The sequence below is a fragment of the Motacilla alba genome, chromosome 6 (assembly GCF_015832195.1).
Source record: "Motacilla alba alba isolate MOTALB_02 chromosome 6, Motacilla_alba_V1.0_pri, whole genome shotgun sequence".
Taxonomy (NCBI): domain Eukaryota; kingdom Metazoa; phylum Chordata; class Aves; order Passeriformes; family Motacillidae; genus Motacilla; species Motacilla alba.
The window spans coordinates 21803555-21819687 of NC_052021.1; the positions used below are offsets into that span (position 1 = coordinate 21803555).

A 16133-nucleotide genomic window follows, 5' to 3' on the forward strand; every position below is an offset into this window, starting at 1 on the left:
CCCAGCATTGATAGATTCTGTAGGAACCAATTCCTGACCCTGAGCATGAGTATGGCAGCTGTTCACAGGCAGCACAAAGCAGGAAACAGAGGAAGCTGTTGAAGCACTCAGACATATGCAGAGAGCAAGTACTCAGTTGCATAATTCACCTGGGCAGGATAGTCAGGCACCTGCATGTTGGGGGGCTGTCGCCAATGGGAATCTCTTGCACCGTCACCCCTCAGTATTGCAGCGGTCCCTTGCCTCTGCTGCAACAGTTGCATGCCCCGTGTCTTGGGTCCCCAAGCCATCCCTGGGTCTCCAGTCCCATCAAATAGCACCCTGGAGCTGCAGAATTACCAAAGTGGAAGGCTTAGGCTGTCTTGGCATGGTGAGATCATTCCCTTGATGCTGTGGCTGTGTCAGAGTCAGCTGCAGACAGATTTGTGCAGCTTGGCTTATTGGTGCAAGAATATTGGTGGGGGTTGAGGGGAAGTGGCAGCAGGGTGCTGGGGTCTGGGCAGAGGGACAGAAGGAGCCCTTCTTGATGGACAGGCCTCCATGTGTCTGAAAACGTGTTTATTCCTGTGCGCTTTCTGCCAGCATCTGTCTCATGTAGCTGTGTGCGTGAATTCTCCGTGAAGTGGGATTGAAATGGAGAGGAAAACTGCAACAGCCAAAGTGATGGTAAAGCTGGAGGCAGTGCCTACCTCTGCCTTAGCAAGAAATCTATCCTTTGGAGATACTTGATTAAGCAGGCTCCAATGGCTGCATTTCTGCACTCTCAGGCCACCCTGTAAGGGTGGGACTTTGCTCAGCTGCGTCCCCAGGGTGAGGAAAGGGAGAGGCTTTGCGGTGCCAAGACGTCCAAAGGGCAGCAGGGGAGCCAGGAGGAGGCCAGGAACAGAGTGGGATGGGAAATAGTCCATAAAGCCCTAGGAGGCTGGAGCAGTGCTGGCTTCTCCAGCTTTTGCAAGAGTTGAAGGGACAGGCTGTGATGCCAAGTGAAAGCCTATGCTCTTCAGGATTATTGGATTCTTCTCCACAGCCTCGGGGCATGGGAGTAGCTATGAGAGGTGCAGGGCAGGATGCCCTCATCATCTGCACCAGTGTCTCACAGCAGAACAGGAGAGATGAAAGCTCCAGGTATTTCAAACAGTCTGTCCATCCTGTGGCCTTTTTCTGGCTGCAGTTGTCTGTTACTTTCCTCCTCTTGCCCTGGTGGGGCACAGTGCTGGACCATCAACAGCTCTCCTTGGCATGTACTGCTTTGCTGCTGTAGCTGCCTCAATGTGAGATCCCACCAGCACCTCTCCAAAAGAACTCCCATTGTGCTGGCAGCAGACACCTCTTGTGCAGCTCCAGGGAAAAGTCAGCTCTGGTTCTCCCCCAGTGTGTGCTCCAGGCACCTTTTCTAATGCTGTTTACTTCTCTAACAGGTTCCTCCTCCATCCACAAAGTAACAAAATTTGGGACTTTAAAGCCTCAATAGAGATCACAGAATCATAGAATGGTTTGGGTTGGAAGAGAGCTAGAGGGGCATCTAGTTCCAATGCCCCTGCCATGGGCAGGGATGCCACACTCTAGATCAGGTTGCCCAGGGCCCCATCTGGCCTGCCTTGAATACTTCCAAGCCAGTAGAGATGATATTTTCTGTTCACAGGGTTATCACACTTCTTACAGATTTCTGTACAGTGACAGCTGCAGGGTTAGAGCACCTCTTCTGGGATAAGACTCAGATGTGACTGCCTGACACATCAACAGGAGAACCCACCTGTCATAGTTTTGCTGCTTAGTCACCATCATTCTTAAAGGTTTTGCATTTCAGCTCTGAACCCCAACCTTTTTCTCCTAAATTAGAGCTTTTTAGTTGATGGATATTCTCCTCAGGCAGATACTATAATTAAGTAATTTTTCAGTCTTAAATTCTTTGTAGTGAATGGAGTCTTAAAATACCCATGTCAAAGACTCACAGGAAGACCTTTAAGTGTTTATTCTTCCTGGTGCTCCCTCATTTTTCAGTTCAGACTCTTTTAAAACAGTGGACCTCAGAGCTGGGTGAGGCATTCTGGGTGGGTGTCAGCACTAGTTTACCTTGCTATGCTCCTGTGCCCTTGTCCAAAACCCCAGTGGTCGTCTGCAACATTTAGGGAACTCCTGTTGAATTTTGTCTGATCAAGCCAAAAAATTACTGCCCAGAATACAATCCTGCATGTGGCTGCGTTTCTTGTTCCCATTTATACATTAATGCATTTGTCTGCATTAAATCTGCTTGGTTTGAATAATTCCATCTTATTCAGGGTACCCTGGATCACTCAGTGACTCATATGCCTCATCTTTGTTTGTGATCTCGTTGAATTGATCCTCCTCACTTCTCTACATGACAATAGTGAATTTCCATTTACTCTGTTATGTGGTATTAACTAAATCCAGTCTCTGGAGAATCTGCTTAGAAATGCCTTCTTTTCTGGATAGTCTCCACTCCACTGGCAGTGGACTTTCAAGGTGTTTATTTGTTTTTTTGTGGGTTTTTTGTTTGTTTTTTTTTCTATTTTTGATTTTTAGAAAGAAGTAAGTAGAAAATTTATTGTCTAATTCTACTTGTTTGCCAGGTTTGCCAAAAATTGTACTCTCTCTGCCTACTTGTGGGATTGTGTCATTGTAGGATTTCCTTTGTCCTGGGTGGAAATAAAGGTCCATTATAAAGTACCATTTTATTTCCTCATTTAAAAGATGAAAACTGAATTCTACCATCCATGGATTTTTCTTGATGTCTTTCTTTTCTCATTTTTCTGTGTGTCTAGTATATATTATCTGGCTTACTATATTAATTTATATATACATATTTGCTGTCTTTATTGAAGCACAGATGCAGGACAGACTTTTCATCAGTACTGTTCTCTTCATGTTTTTTGGATTGTATATTTAAAACATCCTTTTAAAGAACTTTCAGCTTTCATTCTTTTGTCCATCAGTGGTTTTGCTCACACTTTTGTTGATGCCCTGCCTCAGTTTTAGCAGCTTAGCTCTTTTACACCATCCTATTACTTCACTTTTTTCTGTGTCAAGGGTTGGAATCATCCTCTGCTCTCACTGAATGCCATGGAGCTGTCTGGGCAGCCAGAGCTGTTTAGGCCCATGGTTGTGGTCTTATCTGGCACAGAGACATCCCAGCCAAGCTCTGCATTAGGCATGTTTGGAACACCAAGCTGCTCCAGTGGCCCTGGAGAAGCATCCCTCTTCTGCCCCTGTTCGGCTCCCTGGTGTATTACCAATGTCTGGAGTAAGAGCTTTCACCCCAGCCAGATCTCGCTCCTGGCAGCCAGTTTAGCCTTTTGCTCAGATTAATTATTCCCTGCCCCAGTTTCATCGCCCCCCCTCTCCTGGTCGGCTGCGACTCCTCCTCTCGTGGCCTCCACATACTTCAAATATTTGCAGCTGGTTTGTTTTGTCCTGAGTCACTGCTTGACTGTGCTGAGCCGGGGGCCGGGGGCCGGGCTCGCCTCGGGGCTGGGTGCAGCTCCGCCGGAGGTTGCCGGCATTGCCCTGGGCGCTGGTGGGCGGCGCGTCCCTGTCCGGGTGGCGTCAGCGCTGCGGGATGCTGCCAGGTGAGCCTGAGGAGGAGCAGCGGGGGGCGAGGCAGACCTTTGGGTGAGCCCTGCAGCGTGGTGCACACGCATCCCGTTCGATCTGGTCTTTGTGGGTCCACTCTGCTCCCGGAGCGGGGCAGGGAAGGCCTCTAATTGCACGTGTGCCCTCACTAGGAGGTTGGGTGATAGCGATTCAAAGGTTTCGTTAATTGGAAGAAAGTTGATGACAGTGGCATTTCTCAGATGAGCAGGATGAGCCGTGTGATTGCAGTAGCAAACCACAGCCCCCCCAGGAAGGGCAGAGGTGGGAGTGTACTCCATCTTCACACCTCGTTGCCAGGGCTGGGTTGGAGCTGCTGTTGGGTGTCTCGTGGGTCCTGCAGGGGTGCTAGCAAAGCTCAAAAGCAGGAGCTCCTGGGAGGCTGTCTCAGACCATCAAACCGAGGAGAAACAGGGGAACAGAATCTGAATCTCTGAAAATTGTGATTGAGAACATTGTTTTTGGAAATGTATTTCTGAATGCCTATTTGGCAACTGTGTCATGGGTAAACATGAATTTGTCACTGGATTGGAATTTGTTGGCCTCATTAAAAATACGAGTCATATTCCTGCAGGCCAACAAAGCCCATGCAAGCTGTGGTGTATGTCTTAGCATCTCCAAAGTTGATGGGCGTGATGAATCAAATTGAAAGGTAACATCTAAATAGAAAATCTGTGGAGAAAAATGGAGATGTGTTTTAAAAATACTAACTAGGTGAGCAAAATCCACAGCTGTGAAATTGGTGGGTTTAGTTAACTGCTTAATAAGCCTCATTTAGGGAAAGCTGCTATTAGACATACAACAATGTGTGACAAACAAGAAAAAATAAATTCATGACAATTAACAGAGATAGTATGAAATACAAAAAGTGAGAGTTTTTAAATGCATCAGAAACAAACACTATGTAATACATATTGGTCAGATATAAAAGCCAAATATTACAAATAAATTGTGTATTTGAATATTTTGATATGTAAGTGGAAAGAAGTAGGACAACTTTTGAATTCATAGCTGAAGGAGGATGCTGGACTAGTGATAAACAACAAGAGTTTTAGGAGACTTGACTGCCATGTAGTCTTGTTTTTGAAGGAGTGTGGAAATTTTCAGAAAGAGCAAGGAGGCCAGAGGAGAATCAATTTGTATGAGTTTCCAAAATCATGCAAATACTGATATAGTGTGAGTGGGTAGAGCTGATGCCCAGCATTGTGCCAGGTCATCCAGACTGAGCTGATAACTACTGTGGGCTTAAAATCTGTGCAGGGAAGGTTTTAATTTCCCTTCCATAGGCAGGAACTTGAGACTTGCCAAAGAAGGGTGTCACGGAGCTGGCAATCTCACAAGTGTGGGTTGAATCCTTGCCACAGGGTACATTCTGTAAGGGCCTGACCTAGATTTACTTGCCTGAGGTTTGCTCGGTGGAGCATGGGGAGCTGCTGCATTTGCCAGCAGTGCTGGGCATCCCCAGCTCTGTTTTGGGGAGCTGCAGCCAAACACATGGTATGACTGCAGTTCAGCTGTGGCTAAGGCTGGGAGCACAGCAGGGTTGTTTGGTGATGGCTGTTAACTCCCGAGGTGTCCTGTGCAAAACTTAACGTGGTGGCATTTTTCCTGGGGCTAAATATAAAATCCTGTTGTTTGACCAAAGAAAATGTGATCTTTTCCATTTGTCTTCCCAAATGCTGCTGTATGGGTCATTTCTGGCTGTGATTTTGGCTTGTCTCAATTTTCAAGATTCTTCCCAGCCTACCTCATGCAGTAGTATCATCTCACCCGCCCACCCCCCTCTGGGTTTCCCACACCTGTTTACCATGCAAATTAACACCTTCCTGTTTCTTCCAGGTTGCCTTCCCACTTGGGCTTGCTCTCCTGCAAAACAAATGCCATGCCTCCTTTAAAATAACTCATTTGTTGTTACTTCATTAACTCCCTGAGCCACAAAGACCTGCTGACTGTATTATCTTAGTGTTTAGTTGTCCCTCCTGTGCGTTTTTCTGCTCGTATCCTGTTCAGGCTCGGAGTGCTGTGTCTAGGGATATCCTTCTGGGTGTTTGTGGAGACCTTGTGCAGCAGGCCCCAGTCTGGTCCTGAAACTTTGCAGGTGCTGTGGAAATGCAAAGAGCAAAACAAGCTGAACACAGCATCTGCTCCAAGGCCCTCCTTTTGGATCCCTGCTGTATTTGCGTTGATAAAGTTCATCACTGGGGACTGCTGGAAAGCCAAGACAGGCTCTGATGGGGTTAGGCTTAAGGATACTTGCCAGTAGGAATCAGTGAAGCCTTTTCTTCCCAGTGATTGCCTACTAAATGAAGTGCTGGTTGTGTCACTGATTCCTCCTCCATGGAGCTGGTTGTTTTGTCTCTCCCCAGGCTAGATTTCAAGGCAGCAGAGATGCCAGCTTAGAGAGATGAGTATCTTCCCTCCCACATTGAGGGCATCTGTGTTTCAGCTGGGTTTCCCATTTGCCAGGCTGGCACTGGGAATGATTTTGAAGTTGTTCTTTCTGCAGAGAGGCACAGTGGTTAGTCCTCAGCCCAGATAGCTCTAAGACCTTGCTGTTTGGTGCTGATGCTCCTGGTTTCTGCCGAGGCTGCTCTGCAATGGGAAGGGCCAAAAGGGCTGGCATGGTTTCAGAAAATCATGGGCTGAGTCAGTGTCTCAGCTTGGGTGTCTTTTCTTTCTCAGATTGTTTTGGTGTGAAGACCCGGCCTGGGGCAGCAGTGGACAGGACAGGATGCTTAGGCTGAGGCAGCAGTTTTCCCATCCCATGTTTCATGCTGCCGTTCTGGGTACTGCCATCACCCCACGGAGCACAGCTGGGAGCTGCTTGCAGCCTGCCCAGCACCTGGGCAGAAGCGGCTGGGAGCAAGGGGCTCTCTTAGGGCTGTGCACAGTCGGTCCTGTGGTACCAGATAAGTCCCGAGCCCTGCTGCGTGTCCCTGGGATTAAGCAGGGCTGAGCTTCTGTTGTCTGATGCTGTCACCGGAGAGGTCAGGGACCTCTGGATGTGCCTGTCCTGCAAAAACATTCCTAGAAACGATTGAACTGGGGCATGTCTTCAACTCTAAAAAAAAAATCTGCTGATGGAGGGCAGCTGGGGCTCCGTACAGACGGCACATTTGTGGAATCAGCCATTGACGTGAAATGGGGTACCCGAGGCAGGCTGGCGCTGCAAGGGGCTCCGTGCTGCCCTGAAATGGGGGAGCCCCGAGTGTTCCTGACCTCGGAGGGGTGACCGGGGAGGGTCGGGGAGGCGCGGGGGAGCACTGTGGCCGCGGTTTCGGTCCGAGGGCGCGGCCCTCAAGAGCAGGCAGGTGGGGCGGAGAGCGGCGGGGCTCAGGAATCCGCGGGGGGATGAAACGTCTCAATGGAAGCGGAGGGGGCTGGGCCGGGGCCGCAGGTGGCACAGAAAACCAGGAGAAGAGGCGGCGGGGGTCCGGACGGGGCCGAGGAGGGCGGCCCGCAGCCCCGGGCCCGGAGGGCGGCCCGCAGCCCCGGGCCCTGCGGGCGGGGCGGCCCTGGCCGGGCTCCAGCTCCGGGCTTTGCCGGCGGCAGCAGCGCTGCGGTGCCCGGGGCCCTCCGCGGCCATTGAGATGGAAATGCCCCGGGCCTGGAGAATGGAGACCCTGTTCCCAGGCTGAGGGAGGGGCGGCCGCCATTGCCTCGCGGGGGCTTCCCTCCGTGTGTGCAGCGTCCCGGGGCCGCGGCGTGGGAGAGGAGCCAGGCCGCGGCCGGCACCGGGGCACACCGTGCGGAGCAGGCTTGCTGCCCGCCGCCGCTGCCACGGCTTCGCGGCGCTCCAGGTGGGCTCGGGCAGCGGCCGGGTGTCCCTGCAGCCCTGGGGATGGCCCCTCTGGAAAGGCCCTGGGTCTCTCGATAGTGCTGTTTCTCAGTCTCATAGGTTACATGTGTAGCAGTTCAGGTGCTATTTGTCTCCTGTCCTTGTATCCTTGCTGGAGCGCGCTGATCTCGATTATCTGTCTATCTGTCTTGCAGAGATGACTCTCCTGTCCTCCCAGACACCATCCCTGGAGCCATCCTCGGCCGCCACTGAGAGTGCAGAGCAAAGGATGCTGGAGAAGAGAGCCAAGGTTATTGAGGAACTGCTCCAGACAGAGCGGGACTATATCAGAGACCTGGAGATGTGTGTGGAGAGGATCATGGTGCCCCTGCAGCAGGCACAGGTAGGAGCTGGGAAAGGAGGGGAAACTGTGATGCAGCACTGGTGGATTGGGGTGAGAATACTGAGTCCATTTAGTTCTCAGAAGTGACTATGCACCACGGGAACCCATAGAGGATAATAAAGTTATCCCGAGGAGAGGAAGGTGGTTCCCACAGTTCCCTGCACTTGTTGCAATAAGCCCATCTGCTTTGAAATACTGCTGAACCCTCATCCTTGCTGGGAACGAGAGACCTGGCAGCAAGTATCACACATTAAATTTTTTGGTGCAGGAAAAGTTTCTCTTTGTTTGGTTATAGGTTAAATTCATTGACGGGAGAAATAAGATATGGGGTCTTGGCATGGGGGACAGATTTAGTGGGAGGAAAAAGAGAAAACCAGGTGAGCGGAGGCAGGGGTGGAATTGCTGGGAAAGAGAAGGACACATAAGGAGTGAGAGTTTCAGTGCACTGAGGAGCAAGGGAATGTGTACAGGAGTCACCGTGATAAGAGAAGGTCACACCAGGTGCCTGCTGTGAAGTGGAGGACTGATGGGTTGCAGGGGGGCAATGGGGGGGCTGTTGAGTCTAATTGGGACATAGTCCCCATCCAGGGCATCTCTTTTTCCATTCACTAGATGCAGAACATAGACTTTGAGGGCCTTTTTGGAAACATCCACATGGTAATAAACTTCTCCAAGCAGCTGCTGTCCACCTTGGAAGCTTCAGACGCCATCGGTATGAGTTTTGCTGTTATGTGTTCTCAGAAGGCTGGATTGGGCATTGCTAGCGGCAGGGCATAACAGTTTAAATGATGGGAGAGGATCACTGGGACTGGGCTTTCTGCCTGCTGGTACCCATCACCACTCATCATCAACAGTGAAGCCGAGGAGATCTGTGTTGCCCCAGGGGTCACTATGCTCAGACACAGTGCCTGTGGCTGTCCATGGCCCTTTGCCCCAGAGTGCTTCCAGCTTGAGCCGTTCATGCCTTGGGCTGCCTGTGCCTTTGCTCTGTGGCTCCTGTGACCAATGTCTCCACTACTCCCCCTGGGAGACCTGGATTGATTGAGCTCTCTGTGTTGGTGGGTGATGAGGAGGGGTCCTGCCTGCTGTAGAGCTATTTTCGTGACCTGTGTGTGTGGAACGGGGACACTGGATGTCTTATCAAGAGACACACCAGTGTTTTTGGAGGCAGCTGGGGACCAGGAGACTCTGAGGTCCTGCTTTGCTGCTGTCTGCAGGACCAGTGTTCCTGACGCATCGTGCAGAGCTGGAGAGTGTCTACAGGGTGTATTGCCAGAACCATGATGAGGCCATCGCACTGCTGGAAACCTATGAGAAGGATGAGAAGTTGCAGAAACTACTTTTGGACCTGCTGGATAGCCTCAGGTTTGAGCCTCTGGCTGTGGCAGCCACCAGGCTAGGCTAGGGGGATCAGTTTCCAACATCCCTGCCCCTCTTCAGCAGTGTTTAGATAGTTCAGGTGGTGACTGGAGAGGGTCTCATGGTGGCACTGCATAGCTGACCAGGCTCTGGGTTCAAATGGTCCCCTGCCACAATGCACACATGCTGGGAAACCTGTACACCCCCTTCAAATCTGCATGGAAGCCACCAATGTATAGAGAAGGTGGCATGTCCTGGAGGTTTCCTGTTCCCCAAACCCTGAGCCACCACAGTGCTGAGGTTGGAGCTGCTTTGCCTGGCTGAGTGAGTGCCAGGCTCCAGCTTGTGGAGGTAACTGGCCCAGGAGCTGGCAGTGCCGATGGCTGCTCTGGGAGGACAGGGCTGCCCACTGCCCTGGCAGCCTCACTGGGCAGGGCGTAGACACTGGCTGTGGGATTGCACACCTGCCACCCCATTAACCCTTGCTTTTCTTTGCTTTTTGGCACTCTGTGGGCCGACAGGAGTCTGTACAGTGAATGGTGAGTACCTCTTAGCCCCTGCTTGTCTGTCTGTGTTGGTCTGGCCATGCCCTTGTAACTCACCTTCTGCCACAGGCTGGGTGCATGCTGGGCTGCCCTAACAGTGCCTTGTGGAGGCACGATTGGGAGGAGAGGGGTGTCTGTGGCACGATTGCAGCAGAGGCAGTGGGTGGGCTGCACAAGTAAACAGCACAAGTGATGAGGCAAGGGGGGGTCTTGGGCAGGAAACAGGATTTAGGAGCCCTCAGCCCCAAGGAGCTAGGAAAGTCCTGCAGTGACTGCGGTCCTGCAGTCAGTCTGTCCTGCACTGGGGGCCAGATCTGGGCAGTTGGTTGGCGGAACAGCATCTGAAACAAGGAGCTCTCTGGCAAGTGTGAAGCTGTGCCTATGTGGGATTTCATGGTGGGTCTGTAATGAAGAGGATCCTGGCTGGGAAGTATCACCTGCTGTGAGTGAGGAGCAGAAACCTGCGGTTGATCTGAGAGCATGAAGAGTTCAGGAGTGCAATGAATATGGACATCAGAGTGGCTTGATTTAGGGAGTACAGTGGATTTAGAGGCATTGGAGTTCTGGGTCTGGTTTGCACTGGTTTGGGGGGGCAGAATGTGTGTGGCAGAGCTGGACTGCCACCTAATGCATCTCCTTTGTCCTGACTTTCCAGGGGTTGCACAAACTACATTAACCTGGGCTCCTTCCTCATCAAGCCGGTGCAGAGGGTGATGCGGTATCCGCTGCTGCTGATGGAGCTGCTGAGTGCTACCCCCGAGGCTCACCCTGATAAGGCACCGCTCACGGCTGCTGTCCTCGCAGTCAAAGAAATCAACGTCAACATCAACGAGTACAAGCGCCGGAAGGACCTGGGTGAGGAGCTGGGCAGTGCTGGGCACAGAGAGACAGGAGTGGGTGTGCTGAGGTCGGTGTCTGCCTGCCACTGAGACTTAGCTGCCAACCATGGTCATGGAGGAACTCTCACTGCTTAGGGGAGTTTGGCCCTATCACCTTTGTAACTGCCCTTCAAGTAGCTGCTAGTTGTCAGCAGATCCCCCTCTGCTTCCTCATGTCCAGCCCACCTGGCTCCCCCAGCTCTCCTCGTGGATTAGGAGATGTGGTTCTCCTATGTCTGTCATGGCCTTCAGGCACCAAAACTAGACACAGTAGCAAAGTGTAGCCTCCCTGGGGCTGAACAGAGGGAGAAAATTACTCCCTTTGATACCTGCTGGCCACTCTCCCTGTTTTCCCTTGAAAGTCCCCAGTTTGTGCAAATCTTACACTTTAGTCTTTCCTCATAGCCCCACTGAAGCTGAGGTGACAGAGGCTGCATGTAATGATTGCTTGTATTTGCTAAAGAAGCAATATAAACACCTTCTGTGTGTCCGGGGACTATTGTACATCATCTCCTAGGTCATCTTATGCTGGTACTATGCATAATCCTTGGAGGAGCTTGAATGGTTTGTCTACAAACTGTAGGGCATCTCAAGAACCAAACAGGTGGCACAGTGCTGGATGGGATGGGAGGTTATGATTCAATATTTTACAAGGGCATGCAGGATAGGGCTGGATAATGGCTTTAAACTGAGAGGATTTAGATTAGATATAAGGAAAAAGTCTTCAGAGTGAGGGTGGTAAGGCACTGGATCAGGCTGCCTGCAGAAATTGTGGGTGCCCCACCTGAGGAAGTGCTCAAGACCAGGTTGGATGGGGCTTTGAGCAGCTTGGTCTAGATGTCCCTGCCCATGGCAAAGGGGTTAGAGCTAGATGATTTTTAGGTCACTTTAACCCAAGCCATTCTATAATGATATGTGGGGTTCTTAGGACTGCAAAGGCTTGGGGAAGAGGAGAACTAACAAGGTGATTGTTGGTGAGGCAGTGTAAGACATGGGTGTTTGTGCTTACAAGGGTTTTGATTTCTATATCAATCTCTTTAGTGCTAAAGTACAGAAAAGGAGATGAGGATAGCCTCATGGAGAAGATCTCCAAACTCAACTTCCACTCTATCATCAAGAAATCCAACCGTGTGAGCAGCCACCTCAAGCATCTCACAGGCTTTGCACCCCAGGTACTGTGCATCAGGTGCACTTACACCCTGCAGTGCTTCTCCAGAAGTATCTGCTGTCCCTCCACACCCCTTCCCCCATCCAGCTCTGATCCAGGCCAGCGAGGCAGAGTGAGCTTAGGGTCTGAACCATCCATCTCTGCTGTCCAGCCTGGGGGCAGGAGGGCCCCACAGCTTGTAGTCTGGGAGGTGCTGAGTCCTGCATCGCCTCCCTTGAAACACTTTCTCTCACAGCTAAAGGATGAAGCCTTTGAAGAGACAGAGAAGAACTTCCGGATGCAGGAGCGTCTGATCAAATCCTTCATCCGAGACCTTTCCCTCTACCTGCAGCATGTCCGGGTGAGCCAGTCTGGGTGTGATGCCGAGCCTGTGGGGCTCACCATGCACTGCCCCTCCTGTCTGCATGGTGTGCCCCTGCAGTGCCTCTGGCCACGGCTCCTGCCTCAGCTATGTTGGGGCTGGGTGGTCTGGGCTGCCCTGGGAGCCCCTTCTGAGCAGCAAGCATGGCTCAGCTGTGTCTCCCTGCTGCAGGAGTCAGCTTGTATGAAGGCCCTGGCAGCAGGGAGCATGTGGGACCTGTGCACAGAGAAGGGAAGCGGGGACTTGGACCAGTTCCAGAAAGTGAATCGTCTCATCAGCGACCAGCTCTTCTCCAGCTTTGTGAGTGAGGCTTGTGCCCCTTTGAGGCCCACCCTGAGGGCCTGCTGCAGATGGGCAGGCCCTGGGGGGCTGCAGGGAGGGTAACCTGGGAGAGCTGTGAGCATTCCTGTTTAGCTGTGCCCTCCTGAGAGCTTTGATGCCTGGCAGTTTATGACTGTGCCTGTTAGATACACATTTTTTCAGCCCTACCTGAAATGCTACAGCTCTTTATGCGAGTGGTTCAGGTACTTTGCATAGAGTTACCCATGCTGGCACAATTATGTAAAATTATAGGATAATTGCTGTTGGAAGGGACCTCTGGAGCTCCAGTGGCTGCCACCAGGAGACAGTCACTGTATTGTCCCTGGAAGGTTGTGTGCTGGAGAGTGAGCTGCTGGGGTTCACAGTGGGAGAGAGCCCCTTGTCTCACCTTCTCCCTGCACCTCTGCCCACCAGAAAGAGCGGACGGAGCGGCTGGTGAGCTCGCCCCTGAGCCAGCTGCTGAGCATGTTTGCGGGGCCCCACAAACTGGTGCAGAAACGCTTCGACAAACTGCTCGACTTCCACAACTGCACCGAGCGAGCGGAGAAGCTGAAGGACAAGCGAACGCTGGAGGAGCTGCAGTCAGCCCGCAACAACTACGAGGCCCTCAATGCCCAGCTGCTGGACGAGCTGCCCAAGTTCCTGCGCTTCGCCAAGGAGCTCTTTGCCAGCTGCCTGCGGGGCTATGCCGAGGCACACTGCGACTTCGTGCGCCTGGCCCTGGAGGAGCTCAGACCTCTGCTGTCGGTGAGTTCACACGCTGCGGGCAGTGCCCTGGGCTCAGAGCAGCACTAATCTGCGCAGAGTTTGTCCCTGAGCCTCACTGGGACCTGTCACATCGTGGGGGAAGCTGCTACTGCAGTTTCAGGCCACAAGTGACTTGGGCTCCTGCGGGATGGTGTTGGGGCAGGGATTGCAGGGTTATGTTGCAATTGCGTGTAGAAGGCTCTCGGATTAGTGGCAGGAGAGCATTCACCTGGGAAAATCTCAGGTCACAAATTTGAGGACCACTTGGAGTTGAGTCCAGACAGGACCGCAAACCTAGGCCTGATGCAAGTCACAGGCAGGACTTAGAGCCCTGCCATGGTCTACGCTGTAGCGCTTGGCCACTTCTCCCAGCACTTGTCGCCTAACCAGGATCCCAACTATGCTCTGGTTCCAGTTGTTGAAGGTGTCTGGCAGGGAAGGGAACCTCATTGCCATCTTCCAGGATGAGCACAGTCGAGTCCTCCAGCAGCTCCAGGCCTTCACCTTCTTCCCAGAGTCCCAGGCGGCTCCCAAGAAGACTTTTGAAAGGAAAAGCATGGAAAGGCAGTCTGCCCGGCGGCAGCCCCTTGCTGGCTTGGTGAGTTCCCTCTGCCCGGTGTCAGGGCTTGCAGAGCCCAGGACAGCCACTCACGCCTGCCTTATTCCTCTGCAGCCGACCCACTTCCTGCAGTCGGATGACATCCGCGCTGCTCTCCTGGCCCGCTATCCCCCAGAGAGTCTCTTCCAGGCAGAGCGCAATTTCAATGCTGCCCAAGACCTGGATGTCTCCCTGTTGGAAGGAGACATTGTGGGTGTCATCAAGAAGAAGGACCCCATGGGCAGCCAGAATCGCTGGCTCATAGACAATGGGGGTAGGTGGCTGTTCCCTGCCCTTGGTGCTTGCTGTGAGTCTCCTCCTCTGGTCTCCCTATGCCCCAGTCTGAGCTCCCTTCCTCTCCCTCTCTGCAGTGACCAAAGGCTTTGTGTACAGCTCCTTTCTGAAGCCCTACAACCCCCGCCGCAGCCAGTCCGACGTCTCTGTGGGCAGCCACTCTTCCAACGAGTCGGAGCACAGCAGCTCCTCTCCCCAGAGCAACGCCACCCTGACCTTCAGCCCCAGTGGGGCGGCCGTCACCTTCACTCAGAAACCCCTGCAGGACTCTGTCTCTCCGGCAGATGTGTACCAGTCCCCACTGGAGGTGGACTCTCCCTCTGTGCCCCAGCTTGGCTCTGGTGACAGGACGGCCCCGCTGGCTGGTACTGTGACATCTCAGCGCCGCTACAGCCGCCCCGAGCGGGGCTGCAGCCCCAGCTCTCGCAACGGGCACCCCACCAAAGCACATCTCAGGCCCACACCCTCCGTGGAGGACAGGGACTCGGGGCTGGAGAACAGCGAGTCAGAGGGCAACCAGGTGAGTCTTCAGCCACCCTCGTGGGGCTGGGGATGCCAAGGGCTAACTGTTTGGTTGGGGACTGAATCATCCTCCTCCCCGGCAGTGACCAGGAAGACGTAGGAGGTGGGGTATGAGACCTTTTCTTCCAACAACAGAGAACCAGGCTTCAGATGGGGGTGGGCAGAGGCCCGGATGGGGTCAGGCCTGTCACTGAGGAGGACAAAAGCCCACACATCCTATGCAGTGGGAAATTGAGGCTGTGTGGTGTGACCATCTAATTGGTACTCTCCCCTTCTCTGGCAGGTCTACTACGCTCTCTACACCTTCAAAGGCCGAAACACCAATGAGCTGAGCGTGTCAGCTAACCAGAGACTCAGGATCCTGCAGTTTGAGGACATCACAGGCAATCAGGAGTGGTGGCTGGCCGAGGCCCACGGGAAGCAGGGCTATGTGCCCTCAAGTTACATCCGGAAGACAGAGTACACGTGAAGTCACAGACAGAGCCTGCACCCCGTGCCTTGTTCCTGCTGGGACTGCTAGGGACTGGGAGAGGCTGGCCAGCCCTGCAGCCCCCACTGGTCACCCTTAAGGCTATGCCTCTCACAGCTGTGCAGTGCTCCTGGGCCCCAAACACTGGCTGCCATCGCCCCTTAGGGGATGGAGAAGGGTGGGCTGGCCAGGTAGGCAGGAGCAGGCAGATTGTGTGAGGGCAGGGGTGAGTTCACCTCTGAGGTGTGTTTGAGCCTCCTGTGTCCAGCCAGGAGCAGGGGAGCAAAGCCTGGGGCTGTCACTTGCCCAGAAGGGTAAGGTTTGGCTCAGGCTGAGGAGCTGCTGTGGATTTAAATTGTGGAAGGCTAATGCTGAGTTTCTGGAGATTGTCTTTAGTCAAGTAGTATTAAAAGCAAGCCAGACTTTGTGAATACATTCCCTGTGCAGCAGGAGCCTGGTCTCGCCTGTCTCTGCAGGACTTGGGGTGGGACATTTACACACTGCCTGGGGAAGCAGCTCTGAGGTTTGCTGGGAGTAGTTGAGCTCTTGGCCTGGGATGGATATGGCCCTCTGAAACCCTCACAACAAAGCCCTCGGCAGATGCCTTCTCCCTGTGCTTGGTCTCCCAGGGGCTTGGCCTTTCTGAGGTCTGCTGCTGCCAGCAACCATCAGGTTCCCATCTTTCAGGTGAGCCAGAAACCCAGAACACCACAGCCTTGTCAGCACATTATTGGCTGTGCCCAGGACCCATCTCTGCACTGATGTGCCCACCTGGCTGCTCTGGGCTGGAGCAGGGGAGTAGGCAAAGCATAAGCTAGTCCATAAAAGAGTCTTCCAGCCTATTTTTTGGGGTCTGACCAGAATTGCCTCACCTGTGCTTTCCTGCACAGCATTGGAGAGGGTGCTGACATTCTGGAGTGGCGGGAGCATCATCCCTGCCTTTTGCTGGGTTGGTGTGTGATATGGCTGCTGCCATGTCCTGAAGGGTTCCCTTCATGGGGCAGTTTGTATCCCCTGTAGGGCTGCTCTGCAAATAAAGATTTGCCCTTGTGTATGGAAGGTGCCTTTGCAAGTGTTGGGA

The 16133-nt window shown here is 53.0% G+C and overlaps 1 protein-coding gene across 9 annotated transcripts in view; it reads left to right on the top strand.

The window, feature by feature from the left end:
- LOC119702694 (dynamin binding protein) overlaps nucleotides 1–16106 on the top strand; it is a 34067-nt gene extending 17961 nt beyond the window's left edge. For 4 of the 9 annotated variants that reach the window (XM_038141160.1, XM_038141162.1, XM_038141159.1 and 1 more), the window contains 13 exons: nucleotides 7603–7790; nucleotides 8403–8502; nucleotides 9008–9155; nucleotides 9671–9688; nucleotides 10350–10549; nucleotides 11614–11744; nucleotides 11976–12080; nucleotides 12273–12401; nucleotides 12837–13169; nucleotides 13585–13767; nucleotides 13843–14041; nucleotides 14139–14581; nucleotides 14867–15052. In XM_038141160.1, the coding sequence (XP_037997088.1) occupies nucleotides 7603–7790; nucleotides 8403–8502; nucleotides 9008–9155; nucleotides 9671–9688; nucleotides 10350–10549; nucleotides 11614–11744; nucleotides 11976–12080; nucleotides 12273–12401; nucleotides 12837–13169; nucleotides 13585–13767; nucleotides 13843–14041; nucleotides 14139–14581; nucleotides 14867–15052 (2363 nt within the window). Of the gene's footprint in view, nucleotides 1–3078; nucleotides 3588–7106; nucleotides 7410–7602; nucleotides 7791–8402; nucleotides 8503–9007; nucleotides 9156–9670; nucleotides 9689–10349; nucleotides 10550–11613; nucleotides 11745–11975; nucleotides 12081–12272; nucleotides 12402–12836; nucleotides 13170–13584; nucleotides 13768–13842; nucleotides 14042–14138; nucleotides 14582–14866 lie in introns of those variants that run through there. The other 5 variants (XM_038141163.1, XM_038141164.1, XM_038141165.1 and 2 more) reach the window with 3 other exon arrangements.
- The last annotated feature ends 27 nt before the right edge of the window (nucleotides 16107–16133 follow it).